Source organism: Microtus ochrogaster, chromosome 1, assembly GCF_000317375.1.
Source record: "Microtus ochrogaster isolate Prairie Vole_2 chromosome 1, MicOch1.0, whole genome shotgun sequence".
NCBI lineage: Eukaryota > Metazoa > Chordata > Mammalia > Rodentia > Cricetidae > Microtus > Microtus ochrogaster.
The window spans coordinates 118,068,463-118,089,222 of record NC_022009.1 but is presented as its reverse complement, the minus strand read 5'-3'; the positions used below and the strand labels follow the sequence as shown (position 1 = coordinate 118,089,222).

The 20,760-nt window shown below is 36.5% G+C and overlaps 1 protein-coding gene across 2 annotated transcripts in view; it reads left to right on the top strand.

Moving 5' to 3' along the window:
* The window catches only part of Zbbx (zinc finger B-box domain containing), an 84,345-nt gene that overhangs the window by 7,283 nt on the left and 56,302 nt on the right, over window positions 1-20,760 (top strand). For both annotated transcript variants that reach the window (XM_013348300.1, XM_026788141.1), the window contains exons 3-8: window positions 1,477-1,596; window positions 6,058-6,171; window positions 8,068-8,158; window positions 14,254-14,302; window positions 14,725-14,834; window positions 17,718-17,813. In XM_013348300.1, coding sequence (XP_013203754.1) covers window positions 1,529-1,596; window positions 6,058-6,171; window positions 8,068-8,158; window positions 14,254-14,302; window positions 14,725-14,834; window positions 17,718-17,813 — 528 coding nt within the window. In that variant the 5' untranslated portion in view covers window positions 1,477-1,528. The remainder of the gene's footprint in view (window positions 1-1,476; window positions 1,597-6,057; window positions 6,172-8,067; window positions 8,159-14,253; window positions 14,303-14,724; window positions 14,835-17,717; window positions 17,814-20,760) is intronic.

Here is a 20,760-nt window from a genome sequence, read left to right as displayed (position 1 = left end):
TTGACACAGGGTTTCTATGTGGTTTTGGAGCCTGTCCTGGAACTAGCTCTTGTAGACCAGGCTGGTCTCGAACTCACAGAGATCCACCTGCTTCTGCCTCCCAAGTGCTGGGATTAAAGGTGTGTGCCACCACCTCCCAGCAGAACCACCCATCCTTAAACTCATCGCGTGGCTGTTGATGACCTTGAACTTTTGATTTTCAAGCTTCTGCATTCTGAGTACTGCACAGCCACATCTGTTAACGGTCCTGTTTGGGCTCAAATCCAGAGCTTTATGCATGGCAGACAAGCACCTTTTCAAAGAGATACATCTCTAATCTTAGACACTAAAAATTTTTATTGATATGAAATACAGTAGTAGTGCATATGAATCTGTAGTTCAGCACTGCAGAATAAGTTGTTTTAAAATTCTGAGTATTTGAGACACTCAGAAAACAGTGTATTCTTAATAATTTACTTTTATGGTTAACTCAGAGTTAACAAAAATATCTTTGTATTTATTTCTCATGGAGAATGTTTTTTGAAATATTCTCATTTCTTGTCTTAGACAAGAGTGTCCTTAAAGTTGCATATATATCAACTAAAGAATTCCTTTAGGTAATTATTACACACCTTAATTTTTGTGCTACATAATACTTCTTGCAAAAAAAGATATTTGAGTTGTGGCTCAAGGGTTCTTTTCATTCTTCAGTATATTAAGCATGTTTAGTATTTTAAATTAGGACTAAATAGTTGGTAAGTAGTTATGCATTGTGGAAAGTGCATTTTAAGAGATGCATATTTAAGTGATTGGTCATGGTAAAAACATCATATACAAACTAATATAGCTTTGGGTTTACTAAATGATAGTATTTTAAGGGATTGTGGTCAAATATGGCTTCTGGTCTGGACCAAATGTTGGTATGAAATACATCACTCTGTCAATTTTTGTAGCCATTTAACCATGCAAAGAACCAAAATATATGCTTTGTTTATTGAAAGGACTAGGTTCTTTTTTGTTGTTGTTGTTGTTGAGGACTAGGTTCTTTACTTTTAATTAAATATTTTCCAATTTTCTTTTTTTTTCAGATGCAGGGACTTTGTAGATTGCCCAGACTGACTTTGAATTCCTCTGTACTCCAGGCTCACACTGAAGTCGATTTCTGCCATCTTGCTTGCCTTATTCAGTTTTGTCTAATTTATATTTATTTTACTTTAAGTATATATAAGTATACATTATGCATGTTAATGTCATAATATTTGTGTTATTTATTCAGGCTTTGAAGCTTTCTCATCCTAAAGATTTTGATTTTGAAAGCTTTTCTGAAGGTCGGCCTCGTGACTCAGCCAGCACGTGCTTAACATTTCTGAAGTCCTAGCATTGATCTCCAACACTGCACAAACAAAGCAAAATAACAAAGACTTCCCTGAATTATGTGTGTGGTTTAGAATTTATAACTGCTTTAATCTATGGTTACTCTTTCTTTCTATTTTTCAGAAGTTTTCTGAAGCTATGATAATATTAAGACAGCATTAAGAAACAAATAATCATGAACACCAAAGATTTTGTAGTTATTCCCTGGGGAAAACCTGGAAATTCTGTAAAACTAAAATATAAGTAAGTACAGACATATTTTAAAATTAAAATAGTTGCTAAAGTTTCTACATGTTGTAAATTAAACTATTATTTTTTAAACAGGAAAAAGGTAAAAGTCAAATTTTATAAATTCTTTCTCCAGTTTTCCTTCATTGCTGTTTTTTGTAGTAAGACTTCAAATTTATAAGCTATGTTCATATTATTGAGCATAAATTTATTAACTATTATATTACCAATGTGAAAAAGTTATTTTATCACTTTAATAATAGCGTCAGTTTAATAATATAGCTTGTAAATTTATTTATTTATATGTATACAACATTCTGCCTCCATGTATGCCTGTACACCAGAGGAGGGCGCCAGATCTCAGTACAGATGGTTTTGAGCCACCATATGGTTGCTGGAAATTGAACTCAGGACCTCTGGAAGAGCAGCCAGTGCTCTTAACATCTGAGCCATCTCTCCAGCCCCAATAGCTTGTAAATTTAAGGTTTATAATTGTTTCCAAAATTAGGACTAAAATTATTTTATTAGTAGTAATAGAAATGTGAAGTTATATATAAAAGTTGGATTCATTTACTATTGAAGCAGTATAAGAGAAGGCTGTATTTTTGTGACCTATACCCAGGGTTAAGAGTTCAAAAAGAAGCTAAAATTAACAAGTCAATTAGGGCCAGAGATCTTTGAGCTTGGACACTGCTCAAGACAACATCCCAGGCATGGAATGGAATAGACTTAGAAAAATTTACCCTCCAGGTAAAGCCAAGTACTTCCAATGTCATGGCCATCAATTCTGAGCATCCTCTGTATTTTGTAACTTCTCCTGGGTACTAAAGGGATGCATCACAGTTTTTCTTGGAGATAGGCTACTGTCATTGGAAGTTTTCTCAACTACTAGTAAGAGCCAGCCAGGAAGGGTTGGGAACATGCTGCCCACTTAAAATTTTAGATTTTGACTTTCCTGGTTCAGATCAGTGGTCTTATAATTATTGGATGTCCTCAGAGCATTTCATAAATTACACTTTCTTCACCTGTAAGTCATCGGGTGTAAAAATATTATAGAAACTGGAAAATGTTAGGCAAACACATGCTCTCACCATATTTAGATTTACGGTTGTTTTCCTGGTTATGGAAGTTGTTAAATTGTGAGTGTTGCTCTTTTGATCTTTACAAACAAAGAAATGGCTGAGAGTACTCTATTGGATGTTTATTCTCTGTCTACACCTGCAAACTATTCATTAAACAAATGTCTATCAGTGGTATACGTACTCTGAGAGCAAGTGGTGGCTACAAAGGGAAGAAACAAGAATCTTATTCTTTAAATAGCTTGCAGTGGATATGTGTTACAGTTAAATTGACAGTATAGTTTGGTTTGTGGTATAGCATAGGCTACATGTAGCCTCCGGGGCTTGGGAGTATATCGTCTATGTGGGCAGAATTGAGCAGATGAGTCAAGTTCAATGGAAAGAATGCAGGTTCTTTGGTAGTTGTTGAATGGGAATGTTGTATTATACAGCATAAACTTTGTTTTTAAGACATTATCAACTTGCCTAAGTTTATAGTAATACATAGTCAGAGAGAAGGGACAAGCCTATATAATAACTAATGGGTATGCAATAATCTTAAAAGTGATGAGTAAAGACACTGCTTTATGCTCTTATATCTCATAGAACTGCAGCTCACAAGAGTGTGAAGGAAGAGACACTATGCTTATGACCCTGTAGTTCTCTAAATCCTTTCCTTGTTGCAAGCATTCTTCCTCTGGCACTCTTAATAGTGGTCCTTGTATTTCCTGACCCGCTGCTGTCAGCTTACCCACAGCGTTCCCCAACACCCTCTTTTATCTTCGCTGTGTTCATATGGTCTTTTCATGGTATGCCATGGTGCCTCATAGTGGACTTGCGTACCCTTCTAGCCCAGGGTTTAAGGTTTTTTCCTGAAAGGCCTTTTTCTCTTTCTTTCTTTCTTTCTTTCTTTCTTTCTTTCTTTCTTTCTTTCTTTCTTTCTTTCTTTCTTTCTTTCCTTTCTTTCTCTCTCTCTCTCTCTCTCTCTCTCTCTCTCTCTTTCTTCCTTTCTTTATCTTTCTTTCATTTTTCTTCCTTCCTTCTTTTTCTTTCTTTTTTTGTGAGTCATATAAAACCAAGCATAAAATATGCCCATTTCTCAAAAATAGTTTTTTTCATCTTCAGCTTTTTCCTCTTTATCTGCTACAGTGCGGTCTTTAGAAACAGTGTGTCTTCTAAGAAAATTAAATGACAATAATGTTTGCCCTTTTCAATGCTTCTTTTGAAAGCAGTAGGTGAACTACTGTAAGCTCTTGGATCATTGAGTATGTGGATCATCATGAGAATGTTTTGAATCTCAGCTCTGTTCTCCTGCTCAGAGTGTTCTAGTCAAAAACATGAGTAGTAATTCTAGCTGTTTAAGTTACTGGTCTGGGGTTACTTTAGATTTGTGCTTTGTACCCTCTTTGGTTAGCCATTTACTTCCCATCAGCCTATAAATTTAGTTCATTTTTTTAATTAAATGCTCCAATTTTCCTCTACATTTTCTCTCCTTAGATAATCATAATCACTGCAGTTAGGATTTTTGGTGCCATTTCTTATCTGCCTGTCTTGCTTCTAAGCCTTTTTACTTCTAATTTGAATTTTCATGGTACAGCAGAGTGACTTTATACACACAAGTCTGATCAAGTGTCCCTGAAGGGATGCTCATCGTTCACAGAACTCCCAGTCGCTGATCACACTCTCAGGGTTCTTTATGATCTGACCACCAGCCACCCAGCAGGCCCACTTCTTGATGTTTTCCCATCTTACACTTAGTGAGCTAAAGCATGGAACTTGTAGCTCCTTGATTCATGTTTTATCTTTTTCCTCTGTCCACACTTTTCTTTCTTCCTGGGCCACTGTTACTAGCACCTCCCTCTGAACAGTCAAATGTTCTAATCCTTTATGTATTAGCTCAGAATTCATTTACTCCAAGAAATGTTCTTAGTCAGAAGTCAAGGGTGTATTCTCTGTCCACAGGCTCGAAGTCCAGCTGTCCCTTCCCTCAGTAATAGCACAGAGACTGTCTGCCTTCACCTATTTCCTTCTTGATTGTATTCATACTGAATTGGAGACTGCATCTGTCTTGCTGCCTTTCATTCCTCAGTTCTTGTGTGTAGTGGGCTAAGTCTAACATTTTGGTTGTAATTTAAGTAACAAGCCATTTTCTCTATACTTTAGTTACTTTGAGATATCACCATGGACTATTTTCACCTGTGAACCAAAGCTTGGTACATTTGTTTTTCTGTGAAGGTTTGTCACCTCTGTAATTTAAATCTCTTTGCTGTCTTCATTATTTCCTAGTTTGAGTCAGAGCATCGTATTCACAATGATGTAGGGAAAGTTTTAAATTCACAATAGATACTGAAATCTAGCCTCTTGGGTTGGCTTCTAGCTGTAGAATGGTTAGGATCTAAGTCTGGTAGGAGGGTGGAGCTTCAGATACTAATACAAAAATCTCTTAGGGATTTGGAGGTGATTCAGTGCAAACATGAAGATTTGAGTTCAGTATCAAGAAGCCACCTAATAAAAACTAGATATGCCGTCACATGCTTAGAATCCCAGTGCTGGACAAAGCAGAGGTGGGCAGATCTGTTTTTCTGGTTGGTTAGTTAAGCCTACTTAGTGAGTTCCAGCTCAGTGAGGGATCCTGTTTCAAAAAAAGGAATAAAGGCAATAAGTAAGTAAATAAATAAATAGGAACAAAGAAAGATGTGGGTGATACCTGAGGAGTCTTAGCCAGTTTATCCTCTGGTCTCCACATAGGCAGTCACATAGATGTACACATACATACTTTTGCCTTCTAAAAACAAATATGCATGTACACACACACACATACACACACACACAATCTTTTGTAGATAATCTCCTACAAAGTATTAATAGGAGCTTTCTTCCAAAGAGACACAAATTGTTCTGATGCTCAGCTTTTTATATCCACATTAGACATTTACTGAAGGTTCCAAACTGCTGTTTCAACAGAATGAGCTCATGTAGAAGGAAAACAATTGTTTTACATGGAGGGTATGACTAGGTGATTAAAATGCTTACCTAGCAGGTATGCAGCTCAAGGTTAAACCTCTATCCCTGCATTAAATGGCGGTTTATGTACTATGTTATGAACAATGTCATATAGTAAAGTCAATTATAAAAGCATAATTTTCTTCTATTTGTCACAGATACATACATATATCATGGCTCCTGTACAAAAGCAAATAATGTTTTTTCTGCTTTTAGATTTGAAGAGACACATGGCTTAAAGAGACTATTAATAACAGGCAAATACTTTTTAAAAAGGGCATAGGAACAGATGAACTAAGTCTTTCTGTAAGCCTTACTAATAGCTACAATTTAAGAGCAGAAGTCTCTATGAAATTTGCTCGCCTCGAGGCTTATTTGCTTGCTCTAAATGACTCTTCGGATCATCTGTCTTTAGAAACGCTCGGGAACTGCAAATGGAGAAAATTCAGCTAGAACTCGAGAACCGAACGATGGAAAAGAAATTCCGAGAATTCCAATCCACATGGAACAAAGGAAAGGAAGAAATGAAGTGAGTGAATGTCCAGAGAAGTTTTTTAAAAAGCACAAAAAGCACAATACTGCCTAATCTTGTACTGGTTTAAACATTCTATTCATTTGACTGAATTATATAAAGATATTTTGTATAACTTTTGTTATTCTAGTAAAAACATTTGGTGGGCTGATGACTTTTAACTGTTCCTGAGGAAGAAGGGATGTTAAATTCCCTTTACTTTTGATTTTTAAACACACTACTTTTTAAAATTACCAGGACTTTGGTTTCCGTCAGATTACTAGCTTTTTTTTTCCTGTTCCTAATTGCCTAATATGATAAGGTCCACAAGAACGTGAGGCCTAGAATGCACAGGAAAGCAATGAAAACTTGATTCTTTGCTATGAAACAACTGCACTCAGGATACCAGAAAACCAAGCTGATGTTAAGGGTATTGTTGGGAAGTGCAATTCTTCAGTGAGCAAGTGTGTCCTTGCACGACATCAGAACTATGTAAACCTGTAGGTATATTTAAAATATTTTAAGCAAACTATATAATTTTGTTTTGTTGATAAAATCTCCATAACATTACGCTTATGTATTGTCGTGTGTTAATTTACTTTTTTATTATAACACTAACACACATCAGACTTATTTGCGTCAAGAGGAACTGACAGTTACATGATAAAAATGATTTTTTAAGTCTAAGCTCACAACCAGTCCATTTCCTTGCACCATTTAATGAATAAAATTTTTTTCCCGCAAATGTCTCATCTTTGTATAAGTCTTTGTGGGAATACGCGGGTGTGTTTGGTATGTTTATAAATGGACTAATCTAATAAGTTATGAAAATAATTCCCATCATAATATTTTGGTCTGTGCTCTAGCCATGCACTGATTTATCCCATTGGTTATTGGCTTACCTTAGCAATATTTTACAAATATAAATGCCACCATTTATATGACCTGTACATGTACTTTTGCTTTTATACATGTCATCTTTGAATAAATTCCTCTCTCTGTCATTTTAGGTTCAGAAGCATGTTTATTTTATATTGTGCTTAACATGGGTAAATTGCCCTATAAATGGGCTGCAGGAGTTTACAGTCTCCTATAAAGCAGAAGACTACACATTTCATATGTATTTGGTTATTTTAGGTATCACTATAATTTGTAAACTGGAATTCGTGGAATCTGCTCCCAGAAGGGTCTTTTCTTTAGCTGTGGTGCCTCTAGTGGATGGTCTTTTAGAACATTTTTCAACTCAAATGGGTTTTAAGAGTAGAACTATTCTCTCCTAAGGTTTCACAGATAGTGTCACAGATAAAATGAAGAGTTACCACCTGTTGCCTCCCAGGAAAAGGGAGACCCACAATTCCAGTTTGGGGTTTATTATTTAATGTCTATGTGACATTGGGCAGTTTTCCAATGAAATATGATACTTTAGTCTTGACGTCCTCAAAAATGCTTTCCCCCCACAGTGGGCCTCAATGAACTCCACTTTGAAATCTGTAACATTATAACTTGCCTTCTTTGTAATCTGTGTTATTTCCAATATAGGAGCTCATTCCATCACCCGGCAGACCTGCTGTATTTTAGGGGTATAGATTTGTTCTTCTTTTCATTTTCATTTATAGATACCTGGTTTTATAAACTTTATGGCCATCTGTAAATTTTTCTATAAATTAGTAAAAGTCAGTCACTGTAAATGCCAAGTAGTGGAATGCTTCTGTGTTTACATATTTCCCTTTCAGTCATTGCTACACAGACATCACAGATATAGAGGAGTGACCCTTGAAGTGATATACTAAGTCATTTCTGACATCCTATTCCCAACTTATAGTGGTTTATCAGGCTGACATCCAGATTTTTATATGTTTTCACTAAAAGGACTAATGTTTTCAATAATTACATTTTGTTTCATGCCCATTGAAGGTCAAGTGGATATTACTGGAATTCTGGAAGTGTGGGCAAATTGGGTAACAAGACACATCTAACGTCACAAAGTAAAGTGAATGCCAGTAAGGTAAGGAAGAAGCCATTTTTGGAGCAAGAGGACATGCTTTATGTTGTTGGGTTTTGCATTCTCTCTCATACTCAAAGATCCTCCATCCTTGCTTTACTAACTTCTGTTTAGGTTCACAATCTTCAAGTTAATACTGGCTTTCATTATTCAGATGTTCTTTGTTTTCCATGTAGAAGTATTCTTTTTAAATAAAATATTTCAGAAGGTTCTTGAAAATTACTTACAGGGGAAATTTTGAATTCCAAACACAGTTTTTCTATTTATTTAGAGGACATTAAATACAATGACAGTTTTATATTAAGGTGAAGACTAATATTATATGATATGATGGATTATGAGCTTTAGTTCTGACTTGATATTATTCTTTATTTCCTTAATATTGTTGCATTCTGCTTGCATAATAATTACTCATACACTCTTAGCCGCATGAGTAAAGATGTCCAAGAAAAGATTTGCATGGCAATTCCCAAGCAACCTATTCACTTTCTCATTACTGTGTCTCCCGAGTGCAATTGTAAATGATATCATGACATCACATTTATGATTGCAAGTAGGTAGGTGTTTTTATATAAGGAAACCGTTTCCTCTGGATTTCCTTAGCACAACATTCGTGACTTCGTGAATTTTAACTTGCACAGCGTTTTATTTTTATATACCTATCATTAAACTTTCATTGGGTCATTTGGCACCAACAAATATCTTGCTCGGCACTTCTGTACTTTTTGGCTTCAGAGAAAGCATTTCGTTGTACGCTGCCATCCCCTTTGTGAGTCAGGTTTCTTTCACTCTTGGGTTAAAAATTTATAAGCCATATTTAACTCATCATTATCTTTCCACGGTGCTGTCCTGTGTTGCATTTCAGATGTTACTGTAAATATGGTAAACATTTTGGCCACGAGCAATCGTGGTAGCATCCTCTTGTATTCTCAGAACTCACGAAGTTGAAGCAGTGGGATTGCCAGAAGGTTGAGGCCAGTCTGAGTGATGGTCTAAGATCCTGAGTCAAAAAGAAAAGAACAAAACAAAACAAAAGGTGTTGGTTGTCATTGATCACCAAATCTGTGATCATGAAGTTGGATGCGAGGGCATTTGTAAAGTGCTCTTTTGGATTTCCAGCAATTTACTCCTTGTTTTCAAGGACGTCCTTGTCTAATATAGAAAAAATGAGTCACATCAAATATTTTTTAGTAAGAGCCAATAAAAAACATTTGCAGTCAACATTTTGGATATGAATAAATGTGTACTTGAGAAATAACAATTTGGTTAATGACTTTATGTAGGAAAATATTTGAAAAATAAGTCAAAATCCTTGCTTCCATAAACATCATAGTTGTAAAAGAAGGTAGAAGTAGAAACTGTGAAAGGGATCTAGTGTATGAGAGACTGGATAGGAGATTTTACAGAGGCTGACCAGTAGAATTACAATGTTAGAAGAATGATTTGTGATGGTGTTTCTTTTCCAACTGACCATTTGTTTGTTACTAACAGTATAAAGCAGGTAGGGTGTACATGGGTTGGTATGAAATTAAACAGTATTGAATAGACTTTGAACATGAATTTCCTATGTATATATTTCCATTTATTCAGGTGACTAACAACTTTTCGCCCGATCATTAAAGGGAAGATAAACAAAAATACAAATAAGTGTTTCTTTTCTACTTCCCAGCCACTTTGTGAGATGTTTTCACTGTGTGTGCTTGCTGCTCTCCATATCAGAGGGCACAGAGGTATAGAGGCAGTAGATGGCTAGAAAAACACCATAGAAGTCATGCTAAGGAAGTCTGAATTCAAATGGAAACAGGAGAAATGTAAAGAACAGCACTGCCCCCAAAATATGGTGAGGAAAGAAAGAGGAAGTCAAATACACAGCATATGGTATAGACTTCATGGAGTAAGAGAGCTTAAAGGAAGAAGCAAGGAAAGTCTGTGGTATAAGTTTAGGATGTTTTATTTTAATTTTAATGTGATAGGTAAAGCCAAGTAAATCTATCCCTAAGAATTTACATAAATAAGAGAGATGTGAAGAATGAAATGCAAGGGAGGCCAGGGTGTGGTATATATGGTAGCCCTCAAAATATAATATTTACTCAGTATATTTTATACCAGCCGGGAGCTTATCTTAGTTGACTTTTTATTTTACCAAGCACTTATATCTCTCCCAAGAGTCAGTTTCTAATTATGGTTTCACATATGAAGTAATTTCACATCAGAGAAGTAACCCGATTTGCTCAATGTCAAGCACGATGACCCACAATTCTGAATGCACGCTGTTAGGCTTGCTGTAGAATAATCTTCCAGTTTTCCAGTGAACATTGCCTGAAAGTAAAAGAAGGGCATGGGGCCAGAAACTTAGGATTTCTTAGAAGATTAAAAGCAAGGGAAAGCCTTTTTAGAACACGTGGAGATGCTAATGCCGTCCAGTATGTTGCACCTTAAAGAAATTTTACGGTAGAGCAACAACTCTCAGTGAGGTAATTTTGTTTCCCTGGAGATCTTTGGCAATGTCTGAAGACTTTTGCGCTTGTTACTGTCAAGAAAAGTGTTCTGTTTGATTTTAGCAAAGATGCATAATGGGCCAGGACCAAGGTTGCTACTGAACTTGCTACAGTACACTGCAGGTACTCCTGGTTTAGCAGTGCTGAGGCCTTATAAATTAAAATTCTCATTCATTTAGCTATCCCCACAGTCATAGGTAAGTGAACCACTTTTACCCTCTGCTATGCATTCATAAGACACTCATAACTTTTAGAGTTCTGAGCAAGGTGAGAGATGTTACATGCAAACTTATTTTTGAATTGTTACAATGTCTATATGTGGAAAATGAGACTATTAAAAGGCTGGGGTTCAGTTATTGAGCCACCATTAGATCATTGCAACCATATATATATCAAGTATTTTAAAAAAATGAAAGAATGAGAGACAATGCAGACAAATTACTGTAGTGAACATAAGAGTAAGAACACATAAAGATTCAGTGGGGTCAAGGAAGAATTAAGTAGTTGGGGGTTTGGTGGACCCAAGTCAGTCCGTTATAGGCTGAGGAATGGGAAAACAAGTAAGGGAGAAATTGAAAATGCTAATGACAGAAATACCAGTGGTTGGGCTGTGGTCTTTGAGAAGGTGGTTCATTAAAGACACCTTCATCGGGGAAGGGAGAACACATTTCCTCTGGCAAGCAAAACAGAAAAAAAAGTGTAAATAAACATAAATGCTAAGGATTGTTTTGACAGATGATACAGTACCGTGGTACAGAAACCTGTAATGAGACACCAACATTCTCATGGAGCTGAATGTGATGGCACCTGCTCAAGTGACAGACAGGAAACAGGACAGCTATGCGTTCTTGAGAGTGGAGGTGTGGAGTAGCATCTGTGGAAATCATGACTAGGGTTCAGCAGTAAATGATTCAACTCACTGCTAAGAAGTCCTGTGTGACCTGGGGGGGGGAATTCAGCATGGGTTTGCAGGCAACCACATAGCATTATTTCATCACAATAGTAGGTAGAATGGGAGAGCTAAGAGCAGAAGGAAAAGGGATCTAACCACTGAGAACTTCAGTGTTTGGAATTTTGTAGGTGTGGGCGTTTAGAATGATGTCTAGCTGCAGGTTTGGTCACAATGGCGGGGAGCTAGAGGCATTGAGATGTTCCCAATGCCAGACTGTTGTAGGATCTTCAGTGTTGGATGTCAGTGTTTGGCATGACTAACGGGCAATGGGGTAAAGAGAAATATGAAATAGGTTTCTGAGGTGTAGGTGGAAGAGGAACCTGGACATTGCTAAAGACAGTAAGTAGGAAGTGGTTATCAATGGATGAGAATTTGCCGAGTGATGATGGTGGACTAGCACCCTGGGTAAAAGATGCAGATTTTTCCCACTCTATGCCAGTGAGTAACAGGGAGTGAAACAGTATCTAGTTGTCTGGGTAAGTGGCTCATTTGGAGAGTACTTACTTAGTATGCAGTAAGTATTGGGAAATGGAACAAGTGGATCAGAGTTCAGGGTCATCTTCAGCTACATAGTGAGTTGAAGATCAGTCTATCCAAACAAAACAACAAACCCAAACCCACAAAAAGGAACTAGTTTCTGTAGACATTATTTTAGAGAAGCTTTGACCCATAAAATGGGCTTCAGTTAATATGAACTTTTGGGCTGAAATGCTTTTAGGAGAGATTAGTTAAGTGGATTTTTATACAGCATTTTATGAAACCCAAAGGAACTTGTGTTATATAGATAGTAAGCAGAGATGGAATATTTCAGGAGATGGAAATTATTGAAAAAGTCCTCCTGGGTGCACTTTGTGCACAGGAAGGCACTAGTGGAAGGTTGTAGGTATTTGTGCTGTTCGAGAGACCACTGACCATAGCTTGGTTCACACCAGTTGCTCAGACGTTAAAGATTACAGAGCTAATTAAACCTTATTGAGAAGCTTTTGTTCAATATCTTCAGGCACAGCAATGAGTGGCTTTAGCATAATAAATTATTGTTTCAGATCCTTAGAATCATGTAAACACGAGTGTGTGCATTTGTATCCATTGGCTAACTCTACTTTATCACTCAATTATTTTTCAAACATAAAAATCATATTTAATGACAAAATTCAATTAGCTCAAAACTAGAAGCTAGCAGTTTGCTCACTCAAATATTTTTATGCAATTTAGATAATTTGAAGTAAATATGAATACATTTATAGGATATAAATTTATAGGATATAAAAATATTACTCACAGCAATAAAAAGAAATTATGAAATTTTCCTAATAACTTCTTTATTTTCCTGACATACCTACTCATAAGGAGCTCATAGCCAGGCTGATCACATTGAGAGTCAGAATTCAGTTGTATCATTGAGGAAATCATGCTGGATAATTCAGTGAGGTTAAATTAGCTATAACTTGTATAACATCGCCAACTTAAAAAAATAAAAGTGTGATTCATATAAAGTTTGATTATTTCAATTCTATTTTCTTTTCTGCTGCGTTTGGTACAGAAAACATCTGAACAGCTACTTCAAAGAATGTGAACAATAAGTGCATCTTTGGAGCAAAACCACAGAGAATAATTAGGTCTAAATTTTCAAAGATGACTGCAGTTGGTACAGCCATAGATATAGAGACGGCCATTGTTCTCATATCTTCATGTACAAATTGGGCAATTGAGCATGCAAATTGCAAATTGAAAGCTGGGCATGAACTGACAGTGTCTATGTAAATGCACACCATCCTCTGGGCTCACTGTGCACTTTAAAATGCTGGTTTTAATAAGATCCAGGCGAATGTGTTCAATTGGCAGGTCTCTTTCCCTGCCTACAATGTAAGATCCAAAGGATTCAAAGGATTGTTTATATTGAAATTCACAGTATTGGCTCTTACGTTCTCAAGCATATTTTAGCAGTCATATAGGAAAGTAAGAAATCATAAATAATGCATAGGATTGGTTAAGACCACAATGTTGAAATGTGGTTCTCTAAACTCTACAAATAAGATAATACCATTGGCTTCTGCGGTTATGTGAACAGAGTGGTTCAGTCAGAATTTAGTGCGGATTCAGTGTTTATACATACCTTCAGGAGGAAGAAGAGACTTTTAAACCTTCACAGTATGTGAATGCTAGTGTTTCCTTAAAATCAATTCACGATGGCATATAGTAGTTTTTTGTGCTCCAGTTATATTACATACTTGCATAGAAATGTGTTTTTGAAACTTTGTATAATAAGAAAAATACTCTTGGTATGTTGTGTAATAATTGGTCTATGAACTGCATATGGCGGTTAATACTTTTATTGTCAGCGTTTAGGAGGAGTACCAGAAGGATCATGAGTTAGAGGTTAGTCTGAGATACATCGTGAGATCCTGCGTCAACAACAGAACACAACTAAAAATGATTTATATACCAAATATTTATTAAATTTTTCTTTTAAGTGAAATTTAAAACTTACATATGCAGTTAATTATCTTTTAGTTTCCAAGTATTCTCAAATAATATGTTTTCATGCAAAAATGTACTCAGAGGGTAAAGCTATTTAACATTTTGTTAATATGCTTTCTTTGGGTAAGAGAATGTGTACCTGAAAAATAACATCTATTTTGTTCATGCAGCTCTCTTCTGGAAATGTGAAATTAAAGATACTGAAGGAACAGATTCAAGGTAAGCATCTTTCTGTATTATAGCCTAAAAGCAAGGCTCTTCATATATCATCTATAGAATATATATATATATATATATATATATATTAGACTATAGGGTCTTCACATATAGTGGGTGTAAATATCGGTATTGTCTAGTGACGAATGTTCAGGTCAAGGAGGTCAAGGGTGTCTAAGCAAAGCAGGTAAAAGTGAATGCATGGTGTTGCCCTTACTTACAGGTGCTAGCAGACATTGCTATAGGTTCTACCAGATCAGACTTTCCTCATCCAGTTATGGAGCTAATGCATCAGTGCTGTGTGAACATGTAGAAACGTTCATAGTTTCATTACATTGCTAATCTAAAACAACAACAACAACAAAGCCACCAAAAACCCCATCATACTTTAAACTGATTATTTTAATTCTTTGTTTTCCTTCTAGCACCAGCGAAACAGCAAGTGAAGTATAAAATGGCTCAGTCTTTTGGAAGGGAAAAGCCCAAGACTACAAAGAAAGTTTGTGGACAGTGTGAGAACAAAGCTGCTCTCCTTGTAAGTACACTACAACGCCAGCAGGACAGACCTACGAGGGCCCCTTAGACACCCTCTTCCCCTGGGTCTGCTTTGTCCTATCCCTATAACAGTCCCCACATCATGACCAGGAGACTCAGTATTAGCTATCAGCGCTAGTCCTTATCATACGCTCATTTCTTCCTAGATCTTATAACTTATTTCTCTTCATCTATGTTTTGCCTCGCTGACTTTTTAACTTTTTCTTCCCTTTTGTTTCTTTCTTTCATGGCTTCTCACATCTGGATGGCTGGTGATGGTCTGGCTTCTTGCCAGGATGCATCCCTCTCTCTCTCTATTTTTCTTCTCCTCCTTTTTCTCAAGCTTAGATTTCTCCTCCCACTTATTCTCTCCACCCACCAACCCCATCTATACTTTTTCTGCCTAAGTATTGACTACTCAGCTGTTTCAAACCAATCAGATGCCTTAGGCAGGCAAGGCGAAACAAATACAATGCATATTTACATAATTAAACAAATGCAGCATAAGCAAATGTGTATCGTTACATACTTAGATATCCCACAACATGTGATACTCCTTTTCATTACTGTTACTCTATGTTCTGGCAGATAAGTCTAACATCTCTGAACATGATGCTCTCACTCTTTCTTGACGGCATCATTTATAATCAAGTCTGCCCTCTTTTCAATTATGCCAGCAACACACAGAAGCAACAATATTTTCATAGCAAATGCAGTGTCCTGTCGTAATTTTGAAAGGATGGACACCTCTGACACCATTCCCCATATGGTTCCTTTTAATAGTTTCATACCCTACCTGCTGTATCAAGATAGGTGTAGGCGGTTTGCAATTTTGGAGATTTGCAGGTTAGGTTTCCCTGTGAAGGACATGACCTTAAGTAAATTACTGAGTCCTTCTGAAGATGGATGCCACCTGTGACCTATGCCACAAAGCTAGCAATGGTTATAATTTGATAAAGTGCTTGTTGCTACATCTAACACATACAAGGGAAACAATACCTAAAATGATTTTGTTGTTATCTTGTCAGCTTATGACTTTATGCACTTAAAAATATTAATTAAATCCAACACTTTCAATATTTTAAATGACATTTCAGAGGCCTAAGGCAGTTTCTCTATGCTAAAAGTAGAAAGAAAATTTACCTATTAATTTGGCACATTTGGATGATTTAATTAGAATGAAATGAGTTCTAAAAACTAATACAGCTGCTCTGGAATTTGCCAAATCAACCAGATAGTTCTTCAAATTGCACCCAGGAGTTTTTATCATTGAGGAAACTATGCAGCAAAATGGAATCCTTATCTATGGTTTAGTATGTTGCCGCCAGTTGCACAAACTGCCTAAAAAGATTTTCCAGTTGGCAGTCATTTTAACCCAATTTAAATCCAAATATGCTTGTATAACAAAATATGCGAGCTTGCTTGGCAACCCCAGCTTTGATCTTCCGGTCTAGAAATATCTGTTTAGCTGCTTTCATTAAACATCTGTTAATAAATATATGGCTTTGAATTCCATGGTGAACCTGGTTTTTCAGCTCCCTGACTCATATTATGTGGCAGAAACTGCCAAAGGTTTATGAAAAATTCAGTGGAATGTTAACAGGTATGTTCAAAAATTGGGATTTTGAAATATTCATTGCTGTATTAATACTATCATATAGCTGTGTGAAATTATAACTTTAACATTTATTTGGCACTTAAAATTGTATAATTAAGAACTTTTTGTTATAACCTCTTAGAAAGACTTTATAGAGCTGTTGCTTTTTCTTCTTACATAAGATTTCCAGCTTTACGTTTTCAATTATCTTTGAAAATGTATTGAATTAATAATAGACCATGCAGTCATCTGACATACTTGATTCATTAAAGATTTTGCTAGGTTTTAAAGAAAGAACTGTTTGTTACATCACACTTGAGGATCTGCCTGGATGTACAAGTTAGTGGAGAAGCCACAATGACATCCACGTGTTTCAACTCAGAGCTCAAGATCTCAACCATGATAAACACCGATGTTTGCTCAGTCAATCACTGACCATTGAAAGCAGTACTAATCATTTCTTGACACAGACCTTCCGACACTCTCTCTCTTCTTCTATATACTTCCTTCTTCATGTTTCCCATCGTTTTCTCATCCTGGGCCAATCTGAAACACATCACACTGGGAAGGTGTTGAAGCAATGTTACAGCAACTTCATAATAGCGACTTCAATCCTAGTAAAGCTTCATTTCCCCTTCTCCTTACTTGCACTGGTTCCTAACAGAATCATGGGACAGGTACGTTGCATACCCAACCTTCCCACGGTTTAGTCAGTACATTTTCCTATTACGGAGAAGCCAGAAGATAAACTGACCTGTGACGTTCTCAGTCGCCAGAAACACCACATCTTGTTTTCTCTTTCCTTTGCACACACGTCTGACAACATTCTCAAAACTGTATTTTAAGAATCACCAAGAAGGGAATGCATTCATGGACACATGTGGGAAGTGTTGGAAGAGACATTATATATTGTTTTCAGCTAGTGTTGATGTGCATAAAAATAAAACATGTCATGAAATGAGAGTCTTAATGTATAATATTTCCACATCATTTCCACCAGGTCAAGGAGTTTGACCGGATGCTATTAGTGTTTTATGACTGTTATAAAATAGTGCATGTATATATGTACATAATATGTATAGCCAACATGACCACACTATTATTTGTTCTCAGAGTAAATAGTTGCTCAGTGTTAAATTTTAGCCTTTCGGCACTTTTTCATTCCAATGACATCTGTGTAGTTGGAGGAATAAATACAAAGCATATTAGCATCTTCGTGCAAACCTTTTCTGATGGTTGTGCTGCCTTTGTGCCCTCTCATGTACACACACATGCGTGTTTTTAAAGGTGTGCCTGGAATGCGGTGAGGATTATTGCTCGGGATGCTTTGCTAAAATACACCAGAAGGGGGCACTCAAGTTCCACAGAACGACTCTTTTACAGGTAGGACTCTTCCTAAAATGTTCCATCACAAATGAATTTAAACATAGTTTATTATCTACAATTCATGAAATTTCATATTAACTTCTGAAAATCCTGTTATGTATAGTCATCCTTGGCTTGCATCTTAAAATTATTTCACTGAATGATAATCCAGATTCTATTTTACTGTGTAAACTTTTTAAACACAGTCCCTCAAATACTTAGCTTGATTAAAATCTTCAGATTATGCCTCTCTTGGTAAACATAAAATACTAAGATTATACAATATTTTTATGTGTCAAAGCTTTCAATTAATGATTTTTTTAAGTATCATTTCTAGCTAGTCTGTGAACAGGAATTTGTTTTCTTGCGTGTTGTGTAAACAGTCATTCGTCTTCATGAACTATCATTTAGATAAGCTCATCTCTCATGGGCACTCTTTTCTTTCCATATACTGGGACCTTTTATTTGTTCAGTTAAATCCATTGATTAGTGTGTAAAATGCCTTAGCTTTAGCCCCGATAAATGCCTTTAAAAAGTTTCGCACTTAAAGAATAGTTAGATATAGAGATGACATTACACTAGTTACACTTAATGTTGCATTCATTTGCACTAAATTTAAATACGTTTATAGCAGTTTATTCAACAGCAATTTCTGGAGAATCTTCTAGGATGCTAGGGTCTGTGCTAGGGAGTGACGTAACACAGCTTAATGTTGCACACATCCTGCTGGTAAGAACCCAGAAAGAATGTGAGAATCAAAGACCCAAGTTACAGTTAAAGATTCCAATGGCCGGGGGCTGGAGAGATGGCTCAGAGGTTAAGAGCACTGGCTGCTCTTCCAGAGGTCCTGAGTTCAATTCCCAGCAACCACATGGTGGCTCACAACAATCTGTAATGAGATCTGGTGCCCTCTTCTGGCATGGAGGTGTACAATGCAGGAGGCACATTGTATATGTAATAAATAAATCTTTGAAAAAAAAAAGATTCCAATGGCCATAGGGAATGAAAAGGAGATGATCAAATTTGTGTCTGAAGACATCTCTGTGAGATTTGAATCTTTATATTTCCTTTCAACATAAATACGTTTAACTCCTAAAGATGCTGACCCATAATGAAAAATACAAAGCACCTATAAATAAAAATGCAATCTCCCTCTCTCTCTCTCTCTCTCTCTCTCTCTCTCTCTCTCTCTCTCTCTCTCTCTTTGTGTGTTTGTGTTTGTGTTTGTGTTTGTGTACACTAGGGGACACCCACCATTCTTCACAAGCATAAACATTGTTTTTGCATCTTTGTTTCTCCCTGGGACCCAACTTCACTGCTTAGGCTCTATTGCCTGTCCCAGAAGTTCTAGAGATCGATTTTCTTTACCTGCCCAGTACAAAATTTACCAATGCATTCCATCATGCCTGGAGATTTATCTATGTGCTGGAGATTGAATTCAGGTCTATGGCTTCCAAGGCAAGAGCACTATTCAATGAGCTACCTCCTCATTCCCAGTCCATTATTTTTGAATTGACACACAGTTTTTGGAGCTCACAAACAGAAAGGACAAAGAAGGTGGTAAAATCCTACTTTTTTTATCTTGGGGTAATAAAACTGAATATGACTAGAAGTAAAATTGATTTATAATAAGGAGTCTAATTGTTAAGATGTAACTGCTACAGAATTCATCCTGATGAAGGTAAATATCCAACCACCTGGCTGTAAATTCTTACTCCATAGTTACCAGTGGGTGGCTTATTCCCTCATCACATGTTTTTTTTTTTTGTTTTGTTTTGTTTTTTTTTTTTTTGGTTTTTTCGAGACAGGGTTTCTCTGTGGCTTTGGAGCCTGTCCTGGAAATAGCTCTGTAGACCAGGCTGGTCTCGAACTCACAGAGATCCACCTGCCTCTGCCTCCCGAGTGCTGGGATTAAAGGCGTGCGCCACCACCGCCCGGCCCTCATCACGTGTTTTGAGCACCATTTGGTGAGTGGAAACTTTGTTGCTTTAGAAAGAAGATACAAAGGAGAGAACTTCAGCTTCTCCCTTTAACCTTAGTGTCTGAGTTTCTTGATGTGTACAAACGGACTTCTCCTTTTCTTTGTCTTCTTTTCTCACTTTTCCTCTGTCCCCCTCCCCCATCTCCCACACATCCTCCCCAGGACTTTGATATAATGTGAATTTCTGTAGCTATGTGGATATGAGTCAAATCATGCTTTCCGAAACCAACCCAAACTAGAGAGAAATTTATGAACACTGAGCTATTTCTACTGCATATTTCTCTATTACAAATACTAAAATGGATTCTATTACTCGATTGGATGAATTTAATCATTTTTATATTAGAATCCTATGGAATTCCAAATGTTGAATTGATCAAGAAAGTACAAAAGCATTTACTATGTATATATTAACTATTACACTTCTTAAAAACAAGAGTATACTTACTTTGAAATGGAAATCTCTTGTGGACTCCATAGTGCCTTTGTAGAGAGTATTTATAGCAATCTGTAGGCTATTTTCTTCATTTTTACTGATATATAACTTATAGACACCGTAGCATGTGTTCAAGCCCATCTGCTGTTTCTAAGTCTTGAGAACTACTACCCTAATCAAGTCAGGGCACATTTCAATCATTTCCTTCACCGTGCTTCTTTTCCTTTTCCTTTTGTGATAAAAGCCTACACTATTGCTGGCATTGTGCTCTCTAGTTTTGATTGCAGAGAAGAAAATGTTGTCAAGTCACAAATAGTAAAATGATATTTAAGCTCCCTGGGGATTTGAAATTGAGGAAGACACATTTGTCTCAAAAAGTTAGAATGGGTGAATTTCATGTTGTATTGAAGAAATCAAAGAGTATGAGAAGCCAATTCCTTGGAGGGGGGATGATGCACATAAAAGTGCTGTCAAATGACTTCTGAGAACACATTCTCTTTGGAGTTCATGGTTTACCATCCCTATTGCCTGCCAGTCTGTTGATACTG